Source organism: Pelophylax lessonae (genome assembly GCF_965119305.1).
Source record: "Pelophylax lessonae genome assembly, chromosome: 3".
NCBI classification, from domain to species: domain Eukaryota; kingdom Metazoa; phylum Chordata; class Amphibia; order Anura; family Ranidae; genus Pelophylax; species Pelophylax lessonae.
The window spans coordinates 200,796,741-200,823,145 of NC_138770.1; the positions used below are offsets into that span (position 1 = coordinate 200,796,741).

The window sequence follows — 26,405 nt, forward strand, 5'->3', positions numbered from 1 at the left end:
TCCAAATTTGGCCCAATGAGCCATTTTCCCTCCCCGGTATCATGTGGCTCGTTAGTGTTACAAGGTCTCAGGTGTAAATGGGGAGCAAGTGTGTTAAATTAGGGGTTATCACTCTCACTCTCTCATACTGGTCACTGTAAGTTCAACATGGCACCTCATGGCAAAGAACTCTGAGGATCTGGGGGAAAAAAAAAAAGTATTTTCTCTACATAAAGATGGCCTAGGCTATACGAAGATTGCCAAGACCCTGAAACTGAGCTGCAGCATTGTGGCCAAGACCATACAGCAGTTTAACAGGACAGATCCCACTCAGAAAAGGACTCGCCATGGTCGACCAAATAAGTTGAGTGCACGTGCTCAGCATCATATCCAGAGGTTGTCTTTGGAAAATAGACGTATAAGTGCTGCCAACATTGCTGCAGAGGTTGAAGAGGTGGGGGTCAGCCTGTCAGTGCTCAGATCATTTGCCACACATTGCATCAAATTGGTCTGTATGGCTGTCATTCCAGAAGGAACCCTTTTCTAAAGATTATGCACAAGAAAGGTCGCAAACAGTTTGCTGAAGACAAGCAGACTAAGGACATGGATTAGTGAAACCATGTCCTTTGGTCTGATGAGACTAACAAACTTATTTGGTTCAGATGGTGTCAAGCATGTGTGGCGGCAACCAGGTGAGGAGTACAAAGACAAGTGTGTCTGGCCTACAGTCAATCATGGTGGTGGGAGTGTCATGATCTGGGGCTGCATGAGTGCTGCCGACACTGGGGAGCTACAGTTCATTGAGGGAACCAGGATTGCCAACATGTACTGTGACATAATGAAGCAGAGCATGATCCCCCTCCCTTCGGACACTGGACCCCAGGGCAGTATTCCAACATGATAACGACTCCAAACACACCCCCAAGACGATCACTGCCTTGTTAAAGAAGCTAAGGGTAAAAGGTGATGAACTGGCCAAGCAGGTCTCCAGACCTAAACCCTATTGAGCATCTGTGGGCATCCTCAAATGGAAGGTGAAGGAACGCAAGGTCTCTTAACATCCATCAGCTCGGTGATGACGTCATGTAGGAGTGGAAGAGGACTCCAGTGGCAACCTGTGAAACTCTGGTGAACTCCGTGCTCAAGAGGGTTAAGGCAGTGCTGGAAAATAATGGTGGCCACACAAAATATTAGCACTTTGGGCCCAATTTGGACATTGTCACTTAGGGGTGCACTTACTTTTGTTGCCAGCGGTTTAGACATTAATGGCTGTGTTTGGAGTTATTTTGAGGGGAAAGCAAATTTGCACTGTTATACAAGCTGTACACTCACTACTGCATGATTGGAACTGTAGTTCCTGAACAACTGGAGGGCCATAGTTTGAAGACCCCTGATGTAAATGGAGCATTCCTTTTTAAAGTCTGGGAGAATACAGGGAAAATATCTTTTCAAATAACCAGTAGCAATTTTTGTTCCCATACAAATACATGAACTATTTAGCATTATTTTGTGCATAGTATATACTGTATATCACGTTTTAAAAAAAAAAAAAATATATATGAATTACACCAATTAAAACAAAAGGGCGGTGGTAGACATTTCTACTTTCAACACAAAAGTTTATTCCTTTAAAATGTTGTAATACAAAAAAAACTGTCAAATACCAAAAAGCTGCCACCATTGTAGAAAACAGAATACAAAAAATCATTAGAAAATTTGTACTTTGGGGATAAATCATGTAAAGTCGGAGTGGTACATCCCCTGTAACATACAGTATGGCAGTGATTCAAATAATACTGCAGCTTATCAACTACATAAAAGAAAACTAAGTGGATACAAGGCATTTCAATTCACATTGTGTAATATAAGCACTTACAATATGCAGACTAGTGGTTAGTCTTTACTGATAAAATCAGCAATGTGTACAGATGAAAAAAACAAACACACTCAAACTTCTGTATAAAAAAAAAAACAAAGGCACATAATTTAACCTCAATGTAAGGGACCTCTGATCACGCAGAAGACAGATGGTTTTCAACGGAAATTAACAATTGCCACCCAAATAAATGCTTTGGCTGTTTTGATTCTTTTAACTGTATGCTGCAACTACTTATTATGCAAAAAAATGTTTTTTCATGGCCAACTAATATGTGCATTGCTTTCAGCAACTGCATTGTCCAGCTATTGATAGTTAAAAAGAACATACAACATTGTGGGAAAAGTAAATCTAATCAACATCTATATTTTCCTATACAGGTGGAGCTTTGGTCTCAAGCCTTCTCACTTCTGGAGCCTTTCTATGGGTCATTAGGGCACCCAACACCTTACAATGAACAATTTTGAGACTCAGAAGGGATAAAAAAATTAGCCACCATGCTAGCCATAGAGACTGAGTTTCACAATGTCTATTCTCACGCATACCTTTCTGTGTTTTCTTGTAAACATTGACCAATAAATCATGGGTTTTCAGCCTGTGGCCATCCAGGAGTTGTGGAACTACAAGTCTCATCATGCCTCTCCCTTTGGAAGTCATGCTTGTAACTGTCAGCCATGCAATGCCTCATGGGACTTGTAGTTCTGCAACAGATGGAGGGCCACAGGTTGAGCACCATCACTACCAAAAGAAAATTATATAGTAGAGGCCAGTTTTTAGATCTCCTCTGGATTAAAAATGCCACAACCTGACTGCTCTGAAAAATGTTGAGACATTACACAACAGCATTCTTTGTAAAATTATACCTGTCGCTTTAAATATCTGCTGTTGCCTGTAAACATTAAATGCAGGATAGATTCCGATTTTGCCATGAGCTGCCTGTGTGCCCCATATCCTGGGGTGTCTGGCAGGCAGTCACTTACTGGTTGTCTTTGGCTTCTACGACCTCTCCAGCACCATCCCACTGACCAATAAAGCTGCCAATCACAGTGATGAGACAGGAGAGGGGTATGAAATGCATGGGAGGTGTGGGCCTTCTCAGAATTAAACCAGAAAATTGCCAGTTCAAGAACCCTGGATTTGAAGCACCCAAGGGTGCTCATGGGGATTGAAAAAAATAAGTACTTTTTCTGACTTGTTGTTATGGGACAACACAGACCACTCTTATTTCAGACACAAATATAAAAGTGTGTATTATGCCCATTGTGTTATTATTGGACTTATTAAAATTCACAGTAGTTTTACTACTACGGGAATGGTTTACAAACTGTTAAAATAGTTTTCAGCCAGTAGAAACCTAAATTGCTATTTTAAAATCCTAATCTCTCATTTGTTTCAAATGGAGAAAAAAAGGGTAAGTTCTTAGATGGCAGGGGAAGAATCATTTTCCACTCAACATAAAAACCCTGCTTGAAAGACAAATCTGGAATGACATGCAGATGTTGTAGTTTCCATGTACTAGAAGATCACAGTTCATCTAATAGACAAACAATTCACATATGATGAGCTGTGGTTATAGGGAGCCCTAGCCAATATACTGTATAATAAAGAATATGACCTAATGCTTGAAAGAGAAAAAATGTAATTTGTAAAAGTGGAGTATGATCTCACATGCCCTAGGGGTATGCTCCAGAAAGTAGAAGTTTCAGCTGAACGAGTTACTGAAGTTTCGCTAATCTGTACATTTTCAGCTGTTGCACGAGCAACGTATTGACATCTATTGGTACAAAGATCATCCATTGTTTCTGCCTCCTGTTAGGGTGACAGTCCACACACTTTCCCCACATACATGTAGCAGGAGCAGAGCATCTTGCTTCAACTTCAACATGACGGTCAGAGAGGAGGAGCTTGGGAGAAGGGGGTCATTTATGGTTGCCATAACTTTGACACATTATTTGTAACCTGCCATTTCACATTAGCTCAGGAGTGTAGCTCCACTATAGAAACCAGTTGCTACCATTGGGGTGGATTTACTAAAACTGGAAAGTGCAATATGTGATGCAGCTCTGCACAGAAACCAGCTTCCAGGTTTTTTTTTTTTTTTTTTTTTTAAGCTTAATTGAACAAGCTGAAGTTAGAAGCTGATTGGCTACCATGCACAGCTGCACCAGATTTTGTTTCTCCAGTTTTAGAAAAAGAACCTCAGAGTATTTAAACAGTAACCCAGATATAAAATGTTGTGGACCTTGCTTAGGACATGAGAACTATCCTAACTGCATTAACAAGTCAGTAATCAGTAATGGCACTCATGGCACAGAAGAAAACAGGTAAAATTTCTCAACATAAACAGTCAGTATGCAAATACTATTCAATTAAGATTCATATTTAACCTTGTTTATGCATTACAACAATGCTAATATCTTAGAAGACCTTAAACTACATTTCGCAGTCATAAGTTATTTTACATGATTTTAAAGAGGCATTTTCTTTTTAGATACATTAATGTTTTATAATGTGCTTCTGATATCAACTTAAACGGTACTGAAAGATAAAACTGGTGCACTTGATTAATTTCCACAGCACCCCAGGACAATAAGAACTCAGGGAGCTGTATCCTGCAAACAGTAACATCAGCTCTCTGTGCACTTCGGTTTCTTGTAGGCTTGGCTCATTATTGCTCAGCAAGGCAGTTTTTCACACTATAAAACCTTAAGGAGCAGAGAGGAGTAAAAAGAGATGGGCCTCGGCGAGACCAAGAGAGCTGTGGTAACTATTTGTAAAGAAAACATTATGCTTACATGGGTATGGTGGTAGCTGCTTAATCTGATCTTCCTTAGGCCACCTAAAAAGCTGTCAAGACTTACAGCTTAGCATAAAAACGGATGAATTTTTAAGTGTATGTAAACCCAAAATATATTTCAGTACATTTGGTACCATGTCTTACTCTATCTATACAGTTCTTTAGAACTAATTATTTTTGTGGCTCTCTTATATAGAGTTTCCTACCTTAAAATCCTGCCAACAACAGCACTGCCCGCTACAAGGCTGAGTGTATTAACCTACTGCCCCACTGTATCACAATCCGCAACAGCATTGCCTGCCTGCTTTGTGTGCTTCATCAGTTACCTATTTGGCGGTCTATCAGGTACATCAGATACCTAAAGAGCCTACATTCCAGGCAACACTGCTGTTAATTGCAAGGCAGTGGCACTGCACTGCCAGCCATAGGAAGTGTTGTGATGACATCGCCACACAAACATTGCTTGTGTTAGTACAGCAAATCTGTACTTTTTTTTTTCATTCAGCTGGGTTGGAAATTATACTGTGTACCGCTCGCATACCAATTTAAGGTCAACTATGTCATCCTACAGATCTCTTAGGTTTTCTTTCAGTAACTGCAGTTCAATATAATGGTAAAAATAGATACAAAAAGGCACTTTTGATTTATTGTAAACATACAGATTTGCTTATTTAACTTCAGTAAAAGAACAAATCAGTTTATATTTATTTTGGAATAGTCACGTTTCTTGTCCGTCCGCTCAAGTCTTGAATGATGCCTGGCTTACAGCATAAAAAGCTTTTTCAAGGGTTTTTTTACCCAACACATATGAAAGAGATTTGCTTAACGTAAACAGTTGAATGTATGCTCAAGTAATTAAAACCTTAGTATGGCTGGTAGCTAGATATACGTACATGTCAGCAACCATTTTTGTGCACTTGGTATTCAGGACTAGGATTTTGGCTGCCCAGGAAGTGACCTTTTTTATTTTCACAGCAAGCAAAAGAAGAAAAAAAAAAAAACATGCAATTTTGGAATGCTGAAATGTGCCTATTTGTTTTAAATAAAGGGTGAATTTTAACAACTGGTCAACTTTTACAGACTGGTCCACTAGTGACAGCTGCTCATTAACAGTGGTACAATAACCCTATGGGAAAAAAGACATGCAATGTAACGTAAAATTGATGTCTCTACTTGTGATATTTTGAATAGTTAGATGCATTTCCACGTTTATATATCTGTGCCAATTTGTGTGTATGTTGTGTAACAGTAAGTAGACTATGGTGTAACAGAGCAAAGTTTCTAAAAAGATTTACATATGAAAAAAGTGTGCTTCTATACAGCGTGTGCACGGCATAAATCTATGCCTCTGACAACTCCAGCTTTGTGAAGCTGGCAAATCTTAAAATGTCAGCATCTTAACATCACAACAAGCCAAAGAGAACAGATCTTCGACTGCAGCTCCTGTTGTGAATTGTAAATCCAGGCCTGAAAGAAAAAAAAAAAAAAAAAAAACAGTGCATTAACACATAGTAAAACAGAGAAGCAGCATGTAAACAAGTCTATGCTTTAAAATAAACCTGTCCGAGAAATACAGGGGCTGCCATTGCTGAGAGTCTATTAGTGCAGCTGTTGTGCTGATCTAGTGGCTTTACTTTCTAAGAGTGGCGTGGCAGCAGTATTCAGATCAAGTCAGAAGTATTTGCAAACTTGTACTGCGTCAATCGAAATATCGAGGCCAGATGTTGAGAATGAAAGCCAGACAACTAGCATGTTCAATAACGGCAGCCTCTGTTTCTATCATTTTAGATCTTTAAAATTAAAAAGGACACGTTTACCTTTTTTTAAAAAAAATAAATTCACATCTTTTTGCAGGCAAAAAAAAAAAAAAAAAAAAAAAGGATTTTTGACTTACCGTAAAATTAATTTCTCTGGTGATCATTGACGGATACAGCTCCTGTCATTCTTGACCATTGGGTTATACTGCCCCTACTTCTGGCTACACCCATAGGCAGTCCCAGGGTTTATACTCCCTTTCCCTGCTATAGTCACTCAGTTTTATTACAAGCCGTGTCAGGAGAATTATAACTCCACATGGGGGTGGGTGCTGTGTCTGTCAATTAACATCAGAGAAATGGATTTTGCAGTAAGTCAAATTTTTTTTGTAAGATCTTACCGTAAAATCTTTTTCTCTGATGTCCATTGAAAGACGCAGCCTCCTCTTCATGAGCTGCGTGGGTTATGCTGTATATGCAAAGTTTTAGCATATACATGCCCACGGGCTGTCCCTCTAGACATAACCCTCACAGACACAGTCCAACACATCAGTTTAGCTGCAAACAGTGAAGACAAAAAAAAAAATCCCCAATTCAAAGGGGCGGGTGCTGCGTCTGTCAATGGACATCAGAGAAAAAGATTTTACGGTAAGAGCTTACAAAAATCGTATTTTCTCTATCATCCATTGACCGACGCAGCCTCATCTTCATGAGCTGTGTGGGACGTCCCAAAGCAGTATAGGCATCAAGGGTGGGACAACGCAACTAGAAAGGAATGTAAACTTCAAAGGCTAAACCTAGCCAACTGGGTAACATGAAGCTCAACCAAAACAACATGAGCTCACCCAGGTAAAATACCCCTAAGAGAATAAGAAAAAAACATTCTCTTATGAAACAGCAGCCTGCAAAACCTTGCGGCCAAAAGAGGCGTCCAAAGAAGCCAACAAATCCACCTTGTAAAATTTGGTAAAGGTGTGCACAGACGACCAAGTCGCTGCCTTACAAACTTGTACAACTGAGGCCTGATGGTGAAAAGCCCAAGAAGCACTCAGCGCTCTAGTAGAATGAGCCTTCACAGGGAAAGGAGGAACCTGACCCTTGAGTGAATAAGCCTGAACAACAGTCTGCCTGATCCATCTCAAAATGGTCGCAGCGAACGCAGCCAAACCTTTGTGAGGACCGTCCGTAAGAACAAGAGTCCGAGTTTCTAAAGGACTCAGTAACCATCAGATAAACCTTTATCGCCCGAACCACATCCAGAGAGTGCAAGGCAATCTCCTTGGGATGTTGAGGCTTAGGACATAAGGAAGGCAACACTATGTCTTCATTAAGATGAAAATCCGACACCACCTTATCCCTGTGGACCACCAAATAAGGCAGACAGGATAGCGCCGCCAACTCAAACTCTGCGAGCAGAAGTGATAGCCACTAGGAAGGCAACCTTCTGGGACATGGAAAGCAGAGAAATCTCCCTAATCTCAGAGAGGCTTTTGAAAAACAGACAAAACCAGATTGAGATCCCACAGCGGCAACAGGGATCTCCTCCGAGGAGCCAGATGACGCACCCCCTGCATAAAAGTGTGAATGAAGCTATTAGTAGCCAACAGACATTGGAAGTAAATAGCCAAGGCCGACACCTGGCCCTTGATATTACCCCAACGCCAAGTGCTGCTCAACCTCTTTTTGTAAAAAGGCCAAAACCCTAGCTACAGAAAACAAGCGAGGGTGCAGTTGCAGTGATTCACACCATGAAATGTACGATTTCCACGTATGATGATACATCTTCCTGGAGGTCGACTTTCTGGCCTTCAAAAAAGTCGGAATCACAGAGTCAGACAGACCTCTATCCTTTAACATCTTGCTTTCAACAGCCAAGCCGTTAAAGCCAACAACCGTAAAGCAGGATGGAAGATCGGTCCTTGAGAAAGTAGATCTTCCCTGCAGAGGAAGATGCCATGGAGGATCCACGACCATTTTTACCAGCTCTGCGTATCAAGACCGATGAGGCCAGTCTGGTGCCACCAGAACGACCGGAATGCCTTTTATCACCACCGGGCGAAGAAATGGCGGCAGGAGTATGAGCGGAGGAAAGGCATAAATCAGCCGATTCTGGCTCCAAGGAGCCACCAGAGCGTCTGTGGCATCAGCCAGAGGATCCTGAGACCTGGCCACAAACCGCTGAACTTTTCTGTTGAGACGGGATGCTAAAAGATCCACGTCCGGAGTACCCCACCGGACACACAGGAGATGAAACCCCTCCGGATGAAGGGACCATTCCCCTTGATCCAACACCTGACGACTCAGGTAATCCGCCTGCCAATTCTCCACACCCAGAATGTGGACTGCGGAAAGAGCCGGAAATTGGCTTCCGCCAAAAACAGAATCTCGGGCCACCTCCTTGGCCGCCAGAGCACTCTTGGTGCCCACTTGATGATTGATGTAAGCAACGGCTGTGGCATAGTCCTACTGAATCCGAACCGGAGAGCCGCGTAGCCGACTCATCCAGTGATGCAGGCAGAGCTTGATCGGTCTCAGCTCCAGAATATTGATCGGCAAGGAAGACTCCGCCGACTACCAGGATCTCTGGGCACAGAGCTTCCCCAGAACTCCACCCCTGACAGGCTGGCGTCCGTGGTGACCACCGTCCAAAACACCGGCAGGAAGGATTTGCCCTGGCACAGGACAGGAGACTGAAGCCACCAAGAAAGAGCCGCCTATGTAAGATGGGTCAAGCAAATCTTCTGGTCCAGCGACCGAGGATCTCTGTTCCATTTCGCCCGAATCTCCTTTTGCAAGGATCTCCAGTGAGACTGAGCAAACGGGACTGCTTCGAAGGTCAAAACCATCAGACCCAGGGCCCACAATACAAGCCCGCAAGGAAGACTGATCGGTCTCCATCAGCAACCTGACTGCTTTTTGCAGCTTCTGAAGTTTGTCCAGGGGGAGAAAGACCTTCGCCAGAGCAGAGTCGAGAGTCAGCCCCAGATCAGTGACCTGTACTGAAGGCGTCAGAGCAGATTTTTTTAAATTGATCATCCACCCGAATTCCTGAAGGGTCTGAATCGTGATAGAGACGTTGCCCAGCAGATCCAAGTGGGAGACTGCTCGCAACAGGATATCTTCCAGATATCCCACAATTGAGACACCTCACTGGCGTAACAAGTGCAGCAGTGGGGCCAGGACCTTGGTAAATACTCTGGGAGCCGAGGCAAGACCAAAGGGTAACACCACAAATTGAAAGTGCTCCTCGGCCACAGCAAAGCGGAGGATTTGATGGTATCCCGCAGTAATGGGGACGTGGAGATACGCATCTTTGAGGTCGATGGAGGCCAGAAAATCCCCCTGATTCAATGATGCCACCACTGACTGAATGGACTCCATGCAAAAACGTCTGCATCTGCACAAAGCGGTTCAGAGTCTTGAGGTCCAGAATTGGGCACACCTTGCCCTCCTTTCTGAGGCACCGTGAACAGGTTTGCATAGAAACTGTGAGAGCGTTTCTGCTGAGGAACCAGCTCAATCACCCCTTGAGCCAGGAGATCTCGCACAGCCCCCCGCAGATCTTTCAAATGCTCTGGAGACAGGTGAAGATTTGACTGAAAAAAACCTGTCCCCTGGTCGGGAACAGAATTCGATCTTGTACCTGGAACAAATCAGTTTGCGAACCCAATCGTCCTGAATGAAGGAAGTCCAGGATTCCCGAAAGAAGCGCAGGCGTCTCCCCCACCCCTAAACTGGGTGAAGGCACCCCTTCATGCTGAAGAGGACTGGTCAGCAGCACCTGACTGACCGGCCTTGGGCTTGCCCCAATGCTTTTTAGCCCCTCCAGAAGCTCTGAACGGCTTAACTTTTTCATGTGTCCCGGAGGCACGAAAAAAGAAAAACGCTTGTGAGCAGAAAAAGAAGGACCCTGCTTAGTACGGGGAATCTTACCCTTGGAGGATTGAGGAAGAAGAGTACTCTTCCCGCCAGTCAAGCCCTTGATCAACTCATCCAATGAGTCGCCAAACAAACACTCTCCCAGAAAGGGGGAGGTCAGCTAAAGCCTTCTTAGAAGCTTGGTCAGCCAAACCATGCATCTCAAGGCAATGCCCACGGCTGAAACCTTGGCCACCAGGGGAGCCGCATCCATAGACGCATCACAGAGAAACACCAGAGCCTGGATCACCTGGTCCAACAGTTCCAGCTGTTCCAGAGGAACAGTCTCTGGGTTCAAAGTCTCCCACAAACCCCTAATCCACTCCGTCACAGTCTGAGACACTAAAACAGATGCAAACACATGAAGATGACGGGAAAGGGATTCCACCCGCCTGTCCAACGGGTCCGTAAAGACCGGGGAATCTTCCACAGGCACAAGGGTAGATTTGTTTAATCTGGAGACAGGATGGTCCACTTTAGGTGGCACTGGCCACCAGTTGGAGACCTTTTCAGCAAAAAGATACCAGCATTTAAAGCGTTTTGGCACAACTGCTTGGCACACGTGCTTAACGCGCCGCCACTGGTCATTCACAATATCCTGAAAAGTGTCAGGACAAGGGAAAACCTTGCCAGCTTTCCGATACTTCTGGGAGCCAAAAGCCACCTGCGTCCCTGCCGGCATGGGCTCATAAGGCAATTTTAAAGTGTCCCGTACTGAAATAATCAGGGCTTCCACTAAAGCGCATTACCACGCTGCAGCTGAAGAATACAGGTCCTCTTCACCATCTGACTGCGAGGACAGTGACCCCTCAGGAAGGGGCGCATCCGGGGCAACCTCTTCAGTCTCTGAATCAGAGGACACCTCCATAGATGGAGAAGGCAGCGACCATTTTCGGCTGTTAACCTTTTTAACCTTAGGTTGGTGACAGACTGGAGGGTGAGTACATCAGACTGGGGGCTGGCTGACTTTCATGCACCTCTTACAATCCCTCAACCTCATTTTGTTTCTCGTTATAGGGATGGAGACGCCGGGCAACACCAGCTTGGGTCTCATCTAAAGTCCCACCTAGTCCAATATGTTTAAAGTTAACCTTTTTAATGACTAAATCAACTTTAGTCACCAGGCATTCCAGAGCTGCTGAAATCGTGGCCAGCAACTACAACCCGCACTGTCCGGGAGTCGCACAGAGTGGGTCTCAGGGTGATATCACACTTTGGGACTCCATATTGCAATTTGCAAAAACCGGAGTACTGTAGCTTTAACCACTTAAGCCCCGGAAGATTTTACCCCCTTCCTGACCAGGGTTTTTTTTTGCGATTTTTGTAATGCGTGACTTTAACGGACAATTGCGCGATCATGCGACGCTGTACCTAAACAAATTTCACATCCTTTTTTTTCCCACAAACAGAGCTTTCTTTTGGTGGTATTTGATCACCTGTGTGATTTTTTGATAATGCGCTATAAACAAAAAAAGAGCGTAAATTTTGCAAAAATAACAATATTTTTCACTTTTTTTTTATTTTTATATGAAATAACTGACTCCTCCGTGAACGCGCCTCAGCGGGCGCCCGCTATTGGCTCAAAAGCCGGTCACAGGCTAGCGACGTAGATCTACGTTACTCTGCCTGGCCGGGGCTGACTGCCGCAGTAAATATACTGTGCGCAATCGGTTAAGAGCGCTGATCGCGGCACCCATCACCGAACACATCGTTCTGCAGGGAACCCCATAAACTAAACTGACAGTAGAATGTGCAAGGATACGTCCGCAGGGACCCCAAGTACTGCATCACCTCAGACAAACCGTCCTCCTGATCCTCCATGCTGCTGGAACAGAGACAGGAAGTGACCTTGGCCAGCAGCAGGAAACAAATGCACAGGAAGTGATGTCGCCTGAGGAAAGGTCATGATGTTCAGCATAGCGCAAGAGCTACACAAAAATGGTTGCCCATGCAGATCAATAGGAGGTTCAGGGAAAATGGCAGCCCCATACAAGTCTATGGGGAAAAATTCACTTTGCCCACACCTAAGACGGCAGCGCCCACGGCGAGCCATGCGGGCAGGGACCGACACATGGAAGCCTCAGGAACCATCAAGCCCAAGGTACCATGTCACACACACAGACACACACACACAGGGCACCAGGCGCTCCAGACACACAGCCACCGGAGAGACAGGGAGGGGGGGAGGATAGGACACATAGAACGGGCAGGCCAGGGGGATTTTGTTTTGGAGGCACAAATCCCATTATCCCCAGGAGAGGGCCCCCCCCCCCCAAGGCCAGCAGGGGCAAAGGGGGGCACATTTACTCACAATACCATGGACCAGTTGGGCTCCGCTCCGGGCAGACTGCCTTCCACCCGAAGTGGGGGTGCTGCCAGCAGGGTGTTCCATGTCGTCGCGTCCTGGCCAGGCATCTGCTCGCAGGCTCGTCCCCCTCTGGAAAAGGGGCACTGTCGTGGCTAGGCCTAGGTCAGGACTATAACCTGCGCATGCTAGTAGGCCAGGCTAGGGGGACAATGAGGATCTAGATTATCCAGTGCGAAGCCCCAGCCGGCATCATTGCTTGTAGATCACCAGGAAAAGTCTTCCTTCAACACTAGCTAGCAAGTGAGTAAAGAGAAATAAAAGAAAATATTCTGAAAAGAATAAAAAAAAAATTGAGACCAGAGTCCCAACAGGAAACCTAGATCCTACTCCTTCTCTAGGCAGAAACAAACTGATGTGCTGGGCTATGTCTGTGAGGGTTATGTCTGGAGGGACAGCTCCGTGGGCGTGTATATGCTAAAAACATTGTACTTGTACCAACGTACTGCCTAGACTACTCCTGCAGGGGGCAGCATAACCCACACCGCTTATGAAGATATGGCTGCGTGTCTGTGAATGGATTATAGAGAAATCCCATTTTCTCTTTCGTTCATTGACGGACACAGCTCCTGATATTCATAACAATTGGGACATTCCAAAGCAGTGGTAAACGTGAGGGGTGCGAAACACCAAAAAAATTCCCAAGGCTAAATATTAGCCAACCAGGCAACAGGGGCTCAACCAAAACAACTCAAGCCCACCTGAAGAAAACAGTACACCCTCAAAGAGGATCAGGTCCTCCTAAAAAGCAGCCTGCAAAACCTTGCGGCCAAAGGAAGCATCCGCAAATGCCATCACAGCCACTTTATAAAATTTTATAAAATTTTGTATATGTGGGCACCGACGACTAGATGACCGCCTTGCAAACCTGCGCCACTGACGCTTGACAATGGAAGGCCCAGGAGGCACTAAGCACCCTAGCAGAGTGCGCCTTGACAGGGAAAGTAGGAGCCTGACCCCTGATGGAATAAGCCTGAACCACCGTCTATCTGGTCCATCTGGAAATGGTTGCAGAGGTAGCGGACAACCCTTTGCAAGGTCCACCCGTGAACACAAATAGAGTGACTTCTTGAAAGCTGCCAGGTACACCCTAATTGCCCGGGCCACATCCAAGGCAATTTCCTTTGGATGTTTAGGCCTGGGACACAGGGAAGGCAACACAAGGTCTACATTCAAATTAAAGTCAGAGACCACCTTAGGAAGGAATGACGGACAGGGGCGAAGCACCACCTTATCCTTGTTAATCACAAGAAAAGGTGAACGACAGAACTGGCAGCGTTATTCTGGACACCCTGTGCGCAGAGCTGATAGCCACCAAAAAAAGTCCACCTTCTGGGACAGCGTAACCAGGGTAATCTCCCAAATATTTTCAAAGGCAGGCTTCTGTAGAGATGAAAGCTCCAAATTTAGATCCCAAGGCGGCAACAGACTCAACCGGATCCAATTGTCCAGAGACTGCAGAGTCTTGCCCCCATTAGGTCAGAATCTACTTTTGCAGGGACCTCGTATGGAACTGTGCAAACGGAACCGCATTGAAGGTAGACACAATCAGGCCCAGCATTCAGCATGCAAGTCCGGAGTGATGACCATTTGTTGGACAGCAGGAGGCGAATTGCAGCCTGCAATTTCTGTAGTTCATCCAGAGGAAGGAGCACTCTGGCTACGGCCAAGTCCAGAGTCAGGTCCAAATAATCCAGCTTTGTGGACGGAACCAGCACAGACTTCTGAAAATTCAGAATCCAGCCGAACTCCTGTAGAGTTCATATTGTGATCTCCAGGTCGTCCACCAGACCAGATGGGAGACTCCGCTTGCAAAAGGAGAACATCCAAGTAGCCCAGAACAGCGATCCCCCGTTGGCGTAGCAAAGCTAGCACTGGAGCCAACACTTTTGTGAAGACCTGAGGAGCGGAGGGGTAACTCCACAAACTGATAATGCTCCTCTCCCACAGAAAAGCGGAGAAAACGCTGTGGTGACTGCCACATATTGGAATGTGAAGGTAAGCATCCTTGATGTCGATAGGGGGAAGAAAATCCCAGACGTACAGATGCCACCACCATTCAAATGGACTCCATTCTGAACTTCTGTACCCGCACAAAGCAGTTTAGCGCCTTAAAGGTCCAGGATTGGACTCACTTTGCCTTCCTTCCTGGGGACTGTTAACAGGCTTGAGAAAAAAAAAAAAACCTGAAAACAAGTCGGAACTGGGACAATCACCCCTTGAAGGAACAGGTCTTGTACTGCTCCAAACAAACCCTATAACCGGTCTGTGGGCAGGCACAGATTTGAAGGAAAAAACCTTGCCGGGGGACAAGAGCGAAACTCGATCTTGTAACCGGACCGAATAACTTTGTGAACCCACTTGTCTTGCACCAGGGAAGTCCACGGGTCAGGAAACCAGTGAAGACGTCCCCCCCACCCCTGATACGGGGGAGGGCGCACCTTCATGCTGAAGGAGCCTTGTCCATTGATCTGGAGAAGCCTGCTCTCGGCTTGCCAGACCAGTTTCGTTTGGAGCCACCAGAGGAGGCCCTGAATAACTTCAAGACCTTGTCAGTCGACCCTGAGGGACAAAAAAACTTCTTATGTGCCGAGAAGGAAGGTACACATCTACAACAAGGCTCCTTACCCTTAATAGCCTGTGGAAGAAAGGTAACCTCCCTCGGTGAGACCTTTAATGAGGTCATCCAGGATAGCTCCAAACAGACGATTTCCTTAAAATGGAAGATCAGTCAAGGCCTTCTTAGAAGTCAAAAGACACGCCGAAGGACTACTGCCAAAACAGAGACTAGTCTCAGAGTTTGACAATAGGGCAATGGTACATACCGGCCTCATTGCCGAACCCACTAATGTGTACATAATCCGGTCCACAGCCTCCCCCTTCTGGTCAGCCTGATCCTTAAAGGCCGGGGACTCTTCCACTGGAATTATGGTTGCCTTGTTTAATCTGGAAAACAGAGGGTCCACCACCGGTGGCACAGTCCACTTCTTAAGAAGGGACTCCTCATAGGGGTAACACCTAGTAAAAGCGTTTAGGAACCCCACGGGGACACTTTGGTCGTCCCCACTCTTTAGCAAAAATTCTGTAAAAATAGGCGGGAAAAGGAAACAACTTTGCCGCTCTGGATAGCTTGCGAGTGCCAAAGGATACCTGTGCCTCCGTTGCAGCTTCAGCCACGTCCTCCATCTTCAGCGTCCCATGCACAGATACAATCAGTGCATCCACCAGTGCCTTTTCCTGGAGGAATCATCCTCACTATCAGGATTCCAGGCGCGTGGACACAGACCCAGCAGGGTGACCCACGTCCGCAGCAGCATAATCAGATTCGGGATCAAATGAAACAGATGGGGCAGGGGAAGGCAAGGGGTGCTTTTTGCTAGCCCTTTGCCCACAAGCCGCCCCCACCCGTGACACAAGGGACTCCAGTCCCATGCAGTGCCGTTAGTGCATGGATGGATGGCTGGGACCCGGGAGGGCCCCGCAGCCTCAGAGAGGGGATCAGGTGGGGAAATGTGCTCCAAGAACTCAATGAGTCACCAGGGGGATCCCGCAAAAGTGTAACACACTGCTGTGGGACAACACCACCCGGTCGCCAAGCACAAAGCACAGAGCAATCCTCAGCAGAGAGGACCCCACCAGACTCAGCACCCGCCGACATAGGTACCTGCAAGCACCAGGAAATTCTTCACTACATGTGCAGCAATCAGGAAGCTAAAAGATCCAGGGATAAGGAGGGGCTCTCATCGCTAAAATTGCCACCCACAGGGCTTCACTGTCATGGCCACAGCTATTTGCAATGGTAAACTACAAGAAAATGTCCGCCGGACTACACAAACATGGCTGCCTTGTAAAGAAACACACAGGCTACATCAAAATGGCTGCACCACGAGGCATACAGGGACCCAGAATGGCGGGGACCAGGCCTCAGAACAGATCCAGGCAGGATGAGGGGCCCTGGCAGGAGCCCCCACCCCACCCTGGCAGGAGCCCCCCAACTTCTGACAAGTTCTACAACTGAGATAAAACCAGGCTGAAGTTTGTGTTGTGGGAGGTTGCTATAAATAGATTAGCAGAGAGCTTGTCTTATCACAGCACAGCTCTGCAGGTCTCTGCCTATGGAGTGGGGGTGTGTACTTTTCCTCCAATCAGCTGTCCTGGCTGTATGCCAAGAATCCACTCCTAGTTCTAAACAGGAAGAGAAAATCTCTAACAAGATGTGCACTTTCTAAAGAATATATAAAGCTGAAAAACAGCAGATCTAAAAACGTATGTAGGGAGATTGGTTTTATCTCTATACATCATCTGCGGCTATGCACTTCACTGGGTATATGTGAGGGTTTACATCCACTTAGTGTCTTTCACCATTTGTCATGCAAACCTCAGAACTTTGCTTTCATTATTGAGGTGCAAAAGGTAAACTTAGAAACGAACAGCATACAACACATTTTCTGGTAATATTACATTAATGGGAATAAAAGATTGTTGGTGATAACCGATGAGGTAAGTAGACCTTATGATTATTGGTATATGAATATATGGTATATTGGTATATGAATGAATACCTATTTCTATCCAAAGTAAGGAAATGTCTTCTAGACTCAGCCAACAAGAACATTCCTTCCTTCATGTTCCATCAGAAGGCCAAGTCCACCTTTATTAAATCTACCATTAATCAAGGTTATTTGCTGTCTAGTTATGGCTGAGGAAGGAATAGGGCAATGTTTTTAAACATTTGTTTTATTGAAGGAGTAGTTGATGCATGGAACAGACTTTCAGTAGAGGTAGTGAGTCAGTCAATAGTAAGTGAATGTAAAAATTCTTGGGACAAACTTCGTTGCATACTCTTTGAAAAAAGAAAACAAAAAAGGGGGACTTTGTTTCTTTCTGATAATGCTTTTCTATTTTGCTAGAATTGTGAACTGAATCGTTCAAATATGAAAAATGTTTAAAAAAAAACTGCATGCATCCAAATACACAGCAGAAAATGTATCCTTACCGTTACATGTGTGCATCGCCTTCTTGTCTCTGAATCTGCATCTGAGCTTGCATTCTTGCAATCATTTCCTGCATTCGACGAAGCTACGAGACAGAATAAAACAAAATCACACATCCAAACTTCTATAGCTATGCATTTTCTTGTAGAAAGTAAAAACTGGTCACGCTCCGTTTACATTTTTGCTGAGCATATGCAGCTTGATTGGTTTTTAAAGCAAAATTTTAGTAGTGCTTTTGTCAGGGCATACTATATGACGAAGGTTGGGGGGGATTAGGGGTGATTAGGAGAGTCACTCAGAAGAGTGAAATCTGATACATCAACATAGACACATGCTGCAGTTAACATTCCTACTGTGTGATGCAGCACCAAGAGAAAGTTTTAGTAGGTTGTTGTGTGTATTGTACCTTTCAGCTCAATACACTCTCAAAGGGGTCAATTCACTAACGTTTACCGCATGTGATAACATGGTCACGTGACTGATTTGCATAAATTATTGCATGCCGTAAAAAAAACAAAAACGATAATGCGTTATTTACCGCAAAATAAAAAAAAAGTGCCAGTAAATATTGTAAATAGAGAAGGGGGGGGGGATCATGACCTGCAAAAAACCTTATGACTGGACCTCCATCCCTGGTAAAAATATGAAAAAAGGCAGAAAGTTGTGGGACTTTGAGTGAGGTTTCCAGTCATAAGTAGTATGAAATATTGTAAAATTGAATAATTTATTACATATTTCATTAAGGATACAGCAATATAAGAATCAATATAAATATTATACAAAACAAAAGCTGAACATGAAGTATATCAATTCATACAAATATATTTTTACATAATAATCAGTCAATGAATAAATAAATCCGTCAATAACTTGTATATATAAACAACATGTAATCAGTCTTCAAATGGTATATCTTCATATCTTATAGGCTCTACGCGTTTCGTGGCTCATTGTCCACTCTTCAGGAGCTAATTTGAGACTTAGGTCTGTAAATGTAAATTGATATCCAATAAATATAGGAAAATAACGAAAAAATACCGAAAAAATAACCAATGCTCCAGAGTACATAACGAATGCTACTTACCGAGGTAGTTCGCCTTTATTACTACCTCAGTAAGTAGCATTCTTTATGTACTCTGGAGCATTGGTTATTTTTTCGGTATTTTTTCGTTATTTTCCTATATTTATTGGATATCAATTTACATTTACAGACCTAAGTCTCAACTTAGCTCCTGAAGAGTGGACAATGAGCCACGAAACGCATAGAGCCTATAAGATATGAAGATATACCATTTGAAGACTGATTACATGTTGTTTATATATACAAGTTATTGACGGATTTATTTATTCATTGACTGATTATTATGTAAAAATATATTTGTATGAATTTATATACTTCATGTTCAGCTTTTGTTTTGTATAATATTTATATTGATTCTTATATTGCTGTATCCTTAATGAAATATGTAATAAATTATTCAATTTTACAATATTTCATACTACTATTTATGACTGGATACCTCACTCAAAGTCCCACAACTTTATGCCTTTTTCCATATAAATACTGTAAATATTTAATGCGGTAAACCCTCTCTTATATCCAGTGAAGTGAATAGCCTCAGATTATACACAGATGAATCAAATCTCCCTACATACGTTTTATATGTATATCTGCAGTTTTTCCCTAAATTCTTTAGAAAGTGCAACCCGCTGGGTTGAACAAAAAGAAAAAAAACAAAAAAAAAAAAAAACCAAACTAGTAGTGTGTACAAGGCTTAAGTTAGCTAGTTACTCAGACTGCAATAATTTGAGAATTTCTCACCTCAGCTTCTTTTTCCAGCAGTATCTGGTCCTTTGACACCTCCACGTTCTCCACACTAATATAGAAAAAGAACAGCAGGTAAAATTAAGGTCATCTGATTTTAAGCAATCTGATCATTCAAAAATTTAAGGTAAAGTTCTAAATATTAACAATGTCTTTATATTCCATCTCAGAGGTCTCCAAACTTTCTAAACAAAGGGCAAGTTTACTGTCCTTCAGACTTTAGAGGGGACCGGGACTGGACAGCAAGAGTGGAACTTTATCCTGCCATCAGTGGGAGTAAACCTCACCACATTAGATATTAGGGGGAGGAATAGTGCCCCATCGTTGGTGTCATTGGGAGGAATACTGCCCCATCGTTGGTGTCATTGGGAGGAATACTGCCCCATCGTTGGTGTCATTGGGAGGAATACTGCCCCATAATTGGTGTCATTGGGAGGAATACTGCCCCATAATTGGTGTCATTGGGAGGAATACTGCCCCATAATTGGTGTCATTGGGAGGAATAGTGCTCCATTGTTGGTTTGTGGGAGAAAAATTGTGCCCCATTGTTGATGTCAGTTGGCAGAAAAGTGTCTGGTATCAGCGGGAGGAATAGTGAATGCTCCAAGGGCCGGATAAAAGCATGCCAAGGGCCGCAGTTTGGAGACCACTGCTCTATCTTATTGTTAAAAAAAAAAGAAGATGGGAGGTTTAGATGGCCTAAGCTTCAAGTATTGCCTGTATATACCACGCAACCCTCATATTGGGCCAGTGACCCTCCAGAACCAAGGACACCCAAAGTACTGACCAGCTTTCTGCTTGCCAATTCTGATTCTGGCTCATCTACCATGATAGTAATGAGTATGGGAAGGAAGAAAGGTGCACAGTAAATGTACCCCAAGTTTGATAGGTGCAGGGACACCAATATATTATATATATATATATATATATATATATATATATATATATATAGTGAAATTAAATCAAACTGTTTTCCAGATTCTCCTGTGTCGCAGAATTTTCCAGCGATGCCTATTTTTACTTAACAGCATTAACTCACAAAATTCACATCGGTCCCTACCCTCAAGGAGCTTACAATTGAAGGTCCCTAACTCACATTCATACATACACATACTAGGGCCAATTTGGACAGGAGCCAATTAATCTACCAGCATGTCTTTGGAGTGTGGGAGGAAACCGGAGTACCCAGAGGAAACCCACACAGGTACAGGGAGAACATGCAAACTCCAGGCAGGTAGTGTCGTGGTTGGGATGACCCTTTTGTTACTAGGCAAAAGTACTAACCACTACAGCACTGTGCCGCCCTACTTAAACCTAGGATCCAATATACAGAATTATTAGCATTACTGGAACACAGGAGCTCAGTTATAAACACAGACATAAGCTGATGGCCTTTGTAAGGTTGGTGAAACTTTAGCCCCAGTCTTGCTCCAAGTGCTTACACTATCAACAGCAGAACACAGCAATGCGAAAACATGAATTCTGAAAATATTAATTTTGTACAATTTATTTTTCAAAGTTTACTTTTGCAAATGAAAAACACCCCTAATATTATCAGAAGGGATACAAAAAAGTATGGCTAGATACATTTAAAAGGAAAAGAATCAGCATACCACCTGGCTCATTTTTACATCCATTTGATATAATAAGCGTGCAGATACTTTACCTGCCACCACCTTTTTTGAGGCGTTCAGAACGAAAGTTTTCATAATGCAGATCCTGAGTGACCTCTTGAAGATCCTGCATGTGTGTGCTAAAAAAAAAAAAAAAAAAAAAAAAAAAAAAAAATTTTTACTTCGAAGCCAGAAAGTCACAAAAAGGTTTGTATTTAGCAGAAGATTCCTATTAAAACGACAAGTGTTTCTGGCTTCTATCATCACTTTTCACCATATTTTCCATAAATCTTCTACAAATCTAAAAATGACTTTACTGTAAGAGTGGTCACTGAAACAATGACCCCTACCTCCTTTTCATAAGGCATTAATTATGCAGGATTTACTAATTCTCTGTTACAAATATTCAAACCTGAAAACTGCCACAGTGCATGGTTTCAGTAACTGGTAAAGGTGCACACACTCAGCGCTACACTAAAGAATCTAGAAAGAGGGAGCGCAAGTTTGGTCACAAAACCTATTTGACAAAAATACCTTGTTGGAAAGCTTCGAACTGGATCATTACAAAAAATACCTATTCTATTGGCAGATAGATTTTAAAGGTTTCAATCATCCTATTACAGACATGCAGAAAGAAAAGTCAATATTAAAAAAGTTGTAAACTCTAACTGGATGACATCTAGTATGTCAAGAGGCTGTGTACCATCAGAAATTACAAAATTTTCACACTTCCTTTAGCATCTGAGAGCTGAACTTATTCTGCCTCTTTGCAGCCACTTCCCGTATACAAGCACACGCTCAGGCGTTAGCTGCATGACATTTCTCAAGGAGGACTTCCTACAGATGACAACAGTGGAATATGCCTGTGCAATAGATGTGGGCCTAGCTGCTTACAGTTTTTAATGAAAGTGCATGTGCAGGGTAACCAGAAAAAACACAGTTGGGAAAGAAAAGACAAAGCCTTGTCACCCCATAACAGCAAGTGCCTGAGCATGGCTGGACAAGTGGATACAGGAGGACAAATCATGTACAAACTGTATGAAGGAACACAGCGGCCAAGTGGTTTGCATTACTGCTTTGCACTCTAGGGTCCCTAAGTTTGATGCCGCTAAAGTAACAAGTGAAATTAATATGTCCTTGAGGTATTTTCATTTTCCCCTCACAAGCCAAAAACCTACTGGTAAGCAAACAGGCACCACCCAAAAATGACTCCCGTGTGCCCAGATGCATCAGGGTGAAGGCTTTGGTATAACTTTAAAGGGGTGTGCAAACAATCTCCTGTAGTGAAGCCTTGGTAGTTAAAGCTGAATTCCAACATTCATTTTCACTAGAACTGAATGTAATCAATCCCAGCATAGATCATACCTCTGTACAATGTTGCTCTGTTGTCTGCAGATCCCCTGATATTCTGGGTTTAGTTGTAGCTTTGTATCATGTGACATATGTAGTCAGTATATCCTGCTGATAAACTCTGTCCATTCCACAGCTCCTTCCTGTAGTAGCAAGAGTCTGCAACACTCCCCTTTGTAGTCTTTCAGACTGCAAATGATGTAACTTCCTTCACATCTTTGAAGGTGGGTGGGATTGAATACATCCTAATTATTATTTAATCCTGCCCAGTCACACCTACAGGAAGATTCCAGGCATCCCAAGTCCCACCTCAGAGATCACAGCATTATTCAAGAAGGAAACCCCTCCACATACAGAAAGCCAGCTGTGCTGGTGCTGGGCAGGAATAAATGGATCACAATTAAAAATTCAATCATAGAAACATAGAATGTGTCGGCAGATAAGAACCATTTGGCCCATCTAGTCTGCCCAATATATCTGAATCCTATGAATAGTCCCTGGCCCTATCTTATATGAAGGATAGCCTTATGCCTATCCCATGCATGCTTAAACTCCTTCACTGTATTTGCAGCTACCACTTCTGCAGGAAGGTTATTCCTGCCCAGTTAAATATGCTGACCAGTGGGAAGAGGGAGAATCCCACCCTCCCAGGGCCCTGCTCTCTAGAAAGTGATTTAGATGTGAAGGGAACCCCTTCCTAATAACCTCCCCTAGCCCTTCCTCTGTAATCTTGCAGTAAGCCATTATTCTTTGGCATGCTGCAAAACAGGAATGACACAAGAGGAGGTACGACAAATTTAGACCTTTCACTACTCACATGAAGGCCCAAAAAACACCCACAGTAACCCTAGGACCCAGCCACATCAACTCCCAGAACTGGTACAAGTTACTCCCATAGCCCACCCTGAAATTACAGAGGCTCAAAGGATCATGGGGGATGTAGTATGAGGACTGGAAAAGGAAGAAAACAGGAAGTCAGAGAACTCAAATTCAGGCAGGAGGAGGAGTAACCTCACAGACACCGAAACCTGCTGTATACAGCTAGCGGAGGCAAGTTACACATAAACTAACAGCGGAGTTGTGATTCATTTACATGCGCAATGCATCTGTTTTGGGGACAAAAAGCTGGGGTTCTTTTTTTAACCACTTGCCTACCGGGCACTTTCACCCCCTTCCTGCCCAGGCCAATTTTCAGCTTTCAGTGCTCTCACGCTTTGAATGACAATTGCGCGGTCATGCTACACTGTACCCATATTAAATTTTTATCATTTTTTTTCACACAAATAGAGCTTTCTTTTGGTGGTATTTAATCACCTCTGGGTTTTTTATTTCTTACAAAAAAAAAAAAAAAAGTTTCTTATTTTCTGCGAGTAAATTTTGAAAAAAAAATTTTCTCTTTCACTGATGTGCGCTGATGAGGTGGCACTGATGGGCACTGATGAGGTGGCACTGATGAGGCAGTACTAATATGCCGCACTGATGAGCACTGATAGGCGGCACTGATGAGCACTGAGAGGTGGCACTGCTGGGCACTGAGAGGTGGCACTGCTGGGCACTGATGGGCAGCACCATCAGTGCCCACACTCAATGCCCATAGTGCTGCCAGTCAGTGCTCATCAGTGCCTAGATGAGCAGGCACTGATGGGCACTGACTGGCAGCACTATGGGCACTGATGGGGGGCACATTGTATTTTATTTACCTCTGTTGTAATCGGGGCACTGGTGATCAGTGCCCTGATTACATTTTTCTGTGTCCCCGAACGGCTGATCGGCTCTGCTCCTTCCTCACACGCAGTCTCTGTGTGAGGAAGAGAGCTGGCGATGAGAGATGATCTCATATGTTTACATATGAGATCATCTCTCATTGCATGGGCCAATCACATGGTAAATGGCCGCTGTGATTGGCCATTTACCACGATCTCTGATTGGCTGTGTCCAAGGCCTCCCGGAAATTAGAGCCCATGCTGTAGCCGTCTTTCGGCTATAGCGCGGGCCGGAAGAAGTTAAATCAGATATTCTTTATTGGAAAAAAAAAAAAAAAAAGTTTTTTACAACATACAAACAAAACTTTAAGATACCAAATTATTTTTAAGTGCATCAATCCAGTTTAACAGTAATGACAATATTACAACATATAAGCAGATAATACATGAGATAAAGTAGCATTTTTTAACCACTTGCCGCCGCCCGCCGCAGTTTTACTGTGGCTGGCTGGCAGGCAGGCTCGCACAAAACAACGCAACTCTACGTCGGCTGTTCGCATGGTGCTGGGGGGGGGGGGGGCAAACGCGCATCGCCGCTGTTGCGCTCCCGCCCCCACTAGGCAGTGAGGATGCCAATGCATGGGGCTGGCGGCTGCAACTGCTGCCGGGCACCCGCAATCGCTCCCCGCTGAGAGTGAAGGACGGTCAGCTGATGTAAACACAGCGGACCATTACTCTCTCTGAAATGATCACAGAGCGCCTGTTTTCCTGCTAAATGACCACAGAGGCCTGTGATTCTATATTGCAAGCCCATCCCCCATACAGTTAGTAAACACTCCCCTAGGCTAACGCCTAACCCTTTGATCACCCCTAGGTTAACCCCTTCCATGCCAATGTCATTATTACAGTAACAGTGCATATTTTTAGCACTGATTACTGTAGTAATGTCACTGGTCCTCCCAAAAGTGTCAAAAATGTCTGTTAGGGGTCCGATCTGTCCACCCCAATGTCGCAGTCCTGCTAAAAATCGCAGATCACCGCTATTACTAGTAAAAAAAATAAAAATGACAAATCTTTCCCCTAGTTTGTAGACGTTATAACTTTTGCACAAACCAATCAAAACACGCTTATTGCGTTTTTTTTTTTTTTTACCAAAAATATGTAGCAGAAAACAATTTTTTTTTTGGGAATACTATATAAAAGAATGTGAAAAATATTGTTTTTTTTTTTTCCAGCAGAATTGTCGCTCTTTGTTTATGGCGCAAAAAAAAAAAAAAAAAAAAAAAAAAAAAATTGCAGAGGTGATCAAATACCACCAAAAGAAAGCTCTATTTGTGGAGAAAAAAAGAACATCAATTTTATTTCGGTCCAGTGTAGCACGACCACGCAATTTTTCGTTTAAGTAACGCAGTGCTGAATCGCAAAAAATGGCCTGGCCATTAAGGGGGTAAATCCTTCTGGTCCAGAACTGGTTAAGATGTACTTAACAAGCCTTCCTGAGTATATTCCACAACCTATATTGCATGTTCCCCACTTATCCTTTACCCAAGCTCTGTGCCCAAGAACCATATGGGCCCAGAGAATAGGCAAGGAAAGCGCTCACCCCTAAGGGGTGCGATTCAAATTAAACAAACATATAGCTTAACAGGTAGATAAAAAAAAGTTGACCTCTGCAAGTCAAAAGATTACTGCTACATTATATGTATTGCTGTTGGTGGAATTGAAGAGGGAGCACCCATATTCACCTATCCATGTTACAGATACCTCAGTCTCCATTACCAGCACTTCAATTTAGCAGAGGAGGTCTTACCACCAATAATTCTATTGTGAGTTAATTGCAGTGGAGCTAGCCCGGGAACATCTAGTCAGGCATCCCAGATATGTTCAAATTTTTTGGGCTCCCCCCTGTGTTTGTAAGTCAGTTACTCCCTTAGGAGAGTCTCATTTATATTGTTAACTCATTCCGCATGTGTAGGGGGTAGGGCAGAAAGCCATTTTTGTGCGATGAGTTTTGTACTCTAGAACGGCAATGTGTGAGGTGTATATAGTTCTTCATCCAGCCAACCCAGTAAGCAGTTTCAGGTCTAATTGAAGAGTGAGATTCCAAATTCTATTAATAGAACCTAGTACTGCAGTCCAATATCGTATGAACTTTGAAAATTTCCATAGCATGTGGATGTGTGTACCATTGTCTATTTCGCACCTTGGACATAATGGGGAGTCACACCTAG

The 26,405-nt window shown here is 43.8% G+C and overlaps 1 protein-coding gene across 1 annotated transcript in view; it reads right to left on the reverse strand.

Moving 5' to 3' along the window:
* Window positions 1-5,815: 5,815 nt before the first annotated feature.
* The window catches only part of SEPTIN2 (septin 2), a 60,118-nt gene continuing 39,528 nt past the window's right edge, over window positions 5,816-26,405 (reverse strand). Inside the window, exons 7-10 of the mRNA XM_082252040.1 lie at window positions 21,175-21,261; window positions 19,506-19,560; window positions 17,686-17,768; window positions 5,816-6,119 (exon numbers count right to left, since the gene is read on the reverse strand). Coding sequence (XP_082108166.1) covers window positions 17,688-17,768; window positions 19,506-19,560; window positions 21,175-21,261 — 223 coding nt within the window. The 3' untranslated portion in view covers window positions 5,816-6,119; window positions 17,686-17,687. The remainder of the gene's footprint in view (window positions 6,120-17,685; window positions 17,769-19,505; window positions 19,561-21,174; window positions 21,262-26,405) is intronic.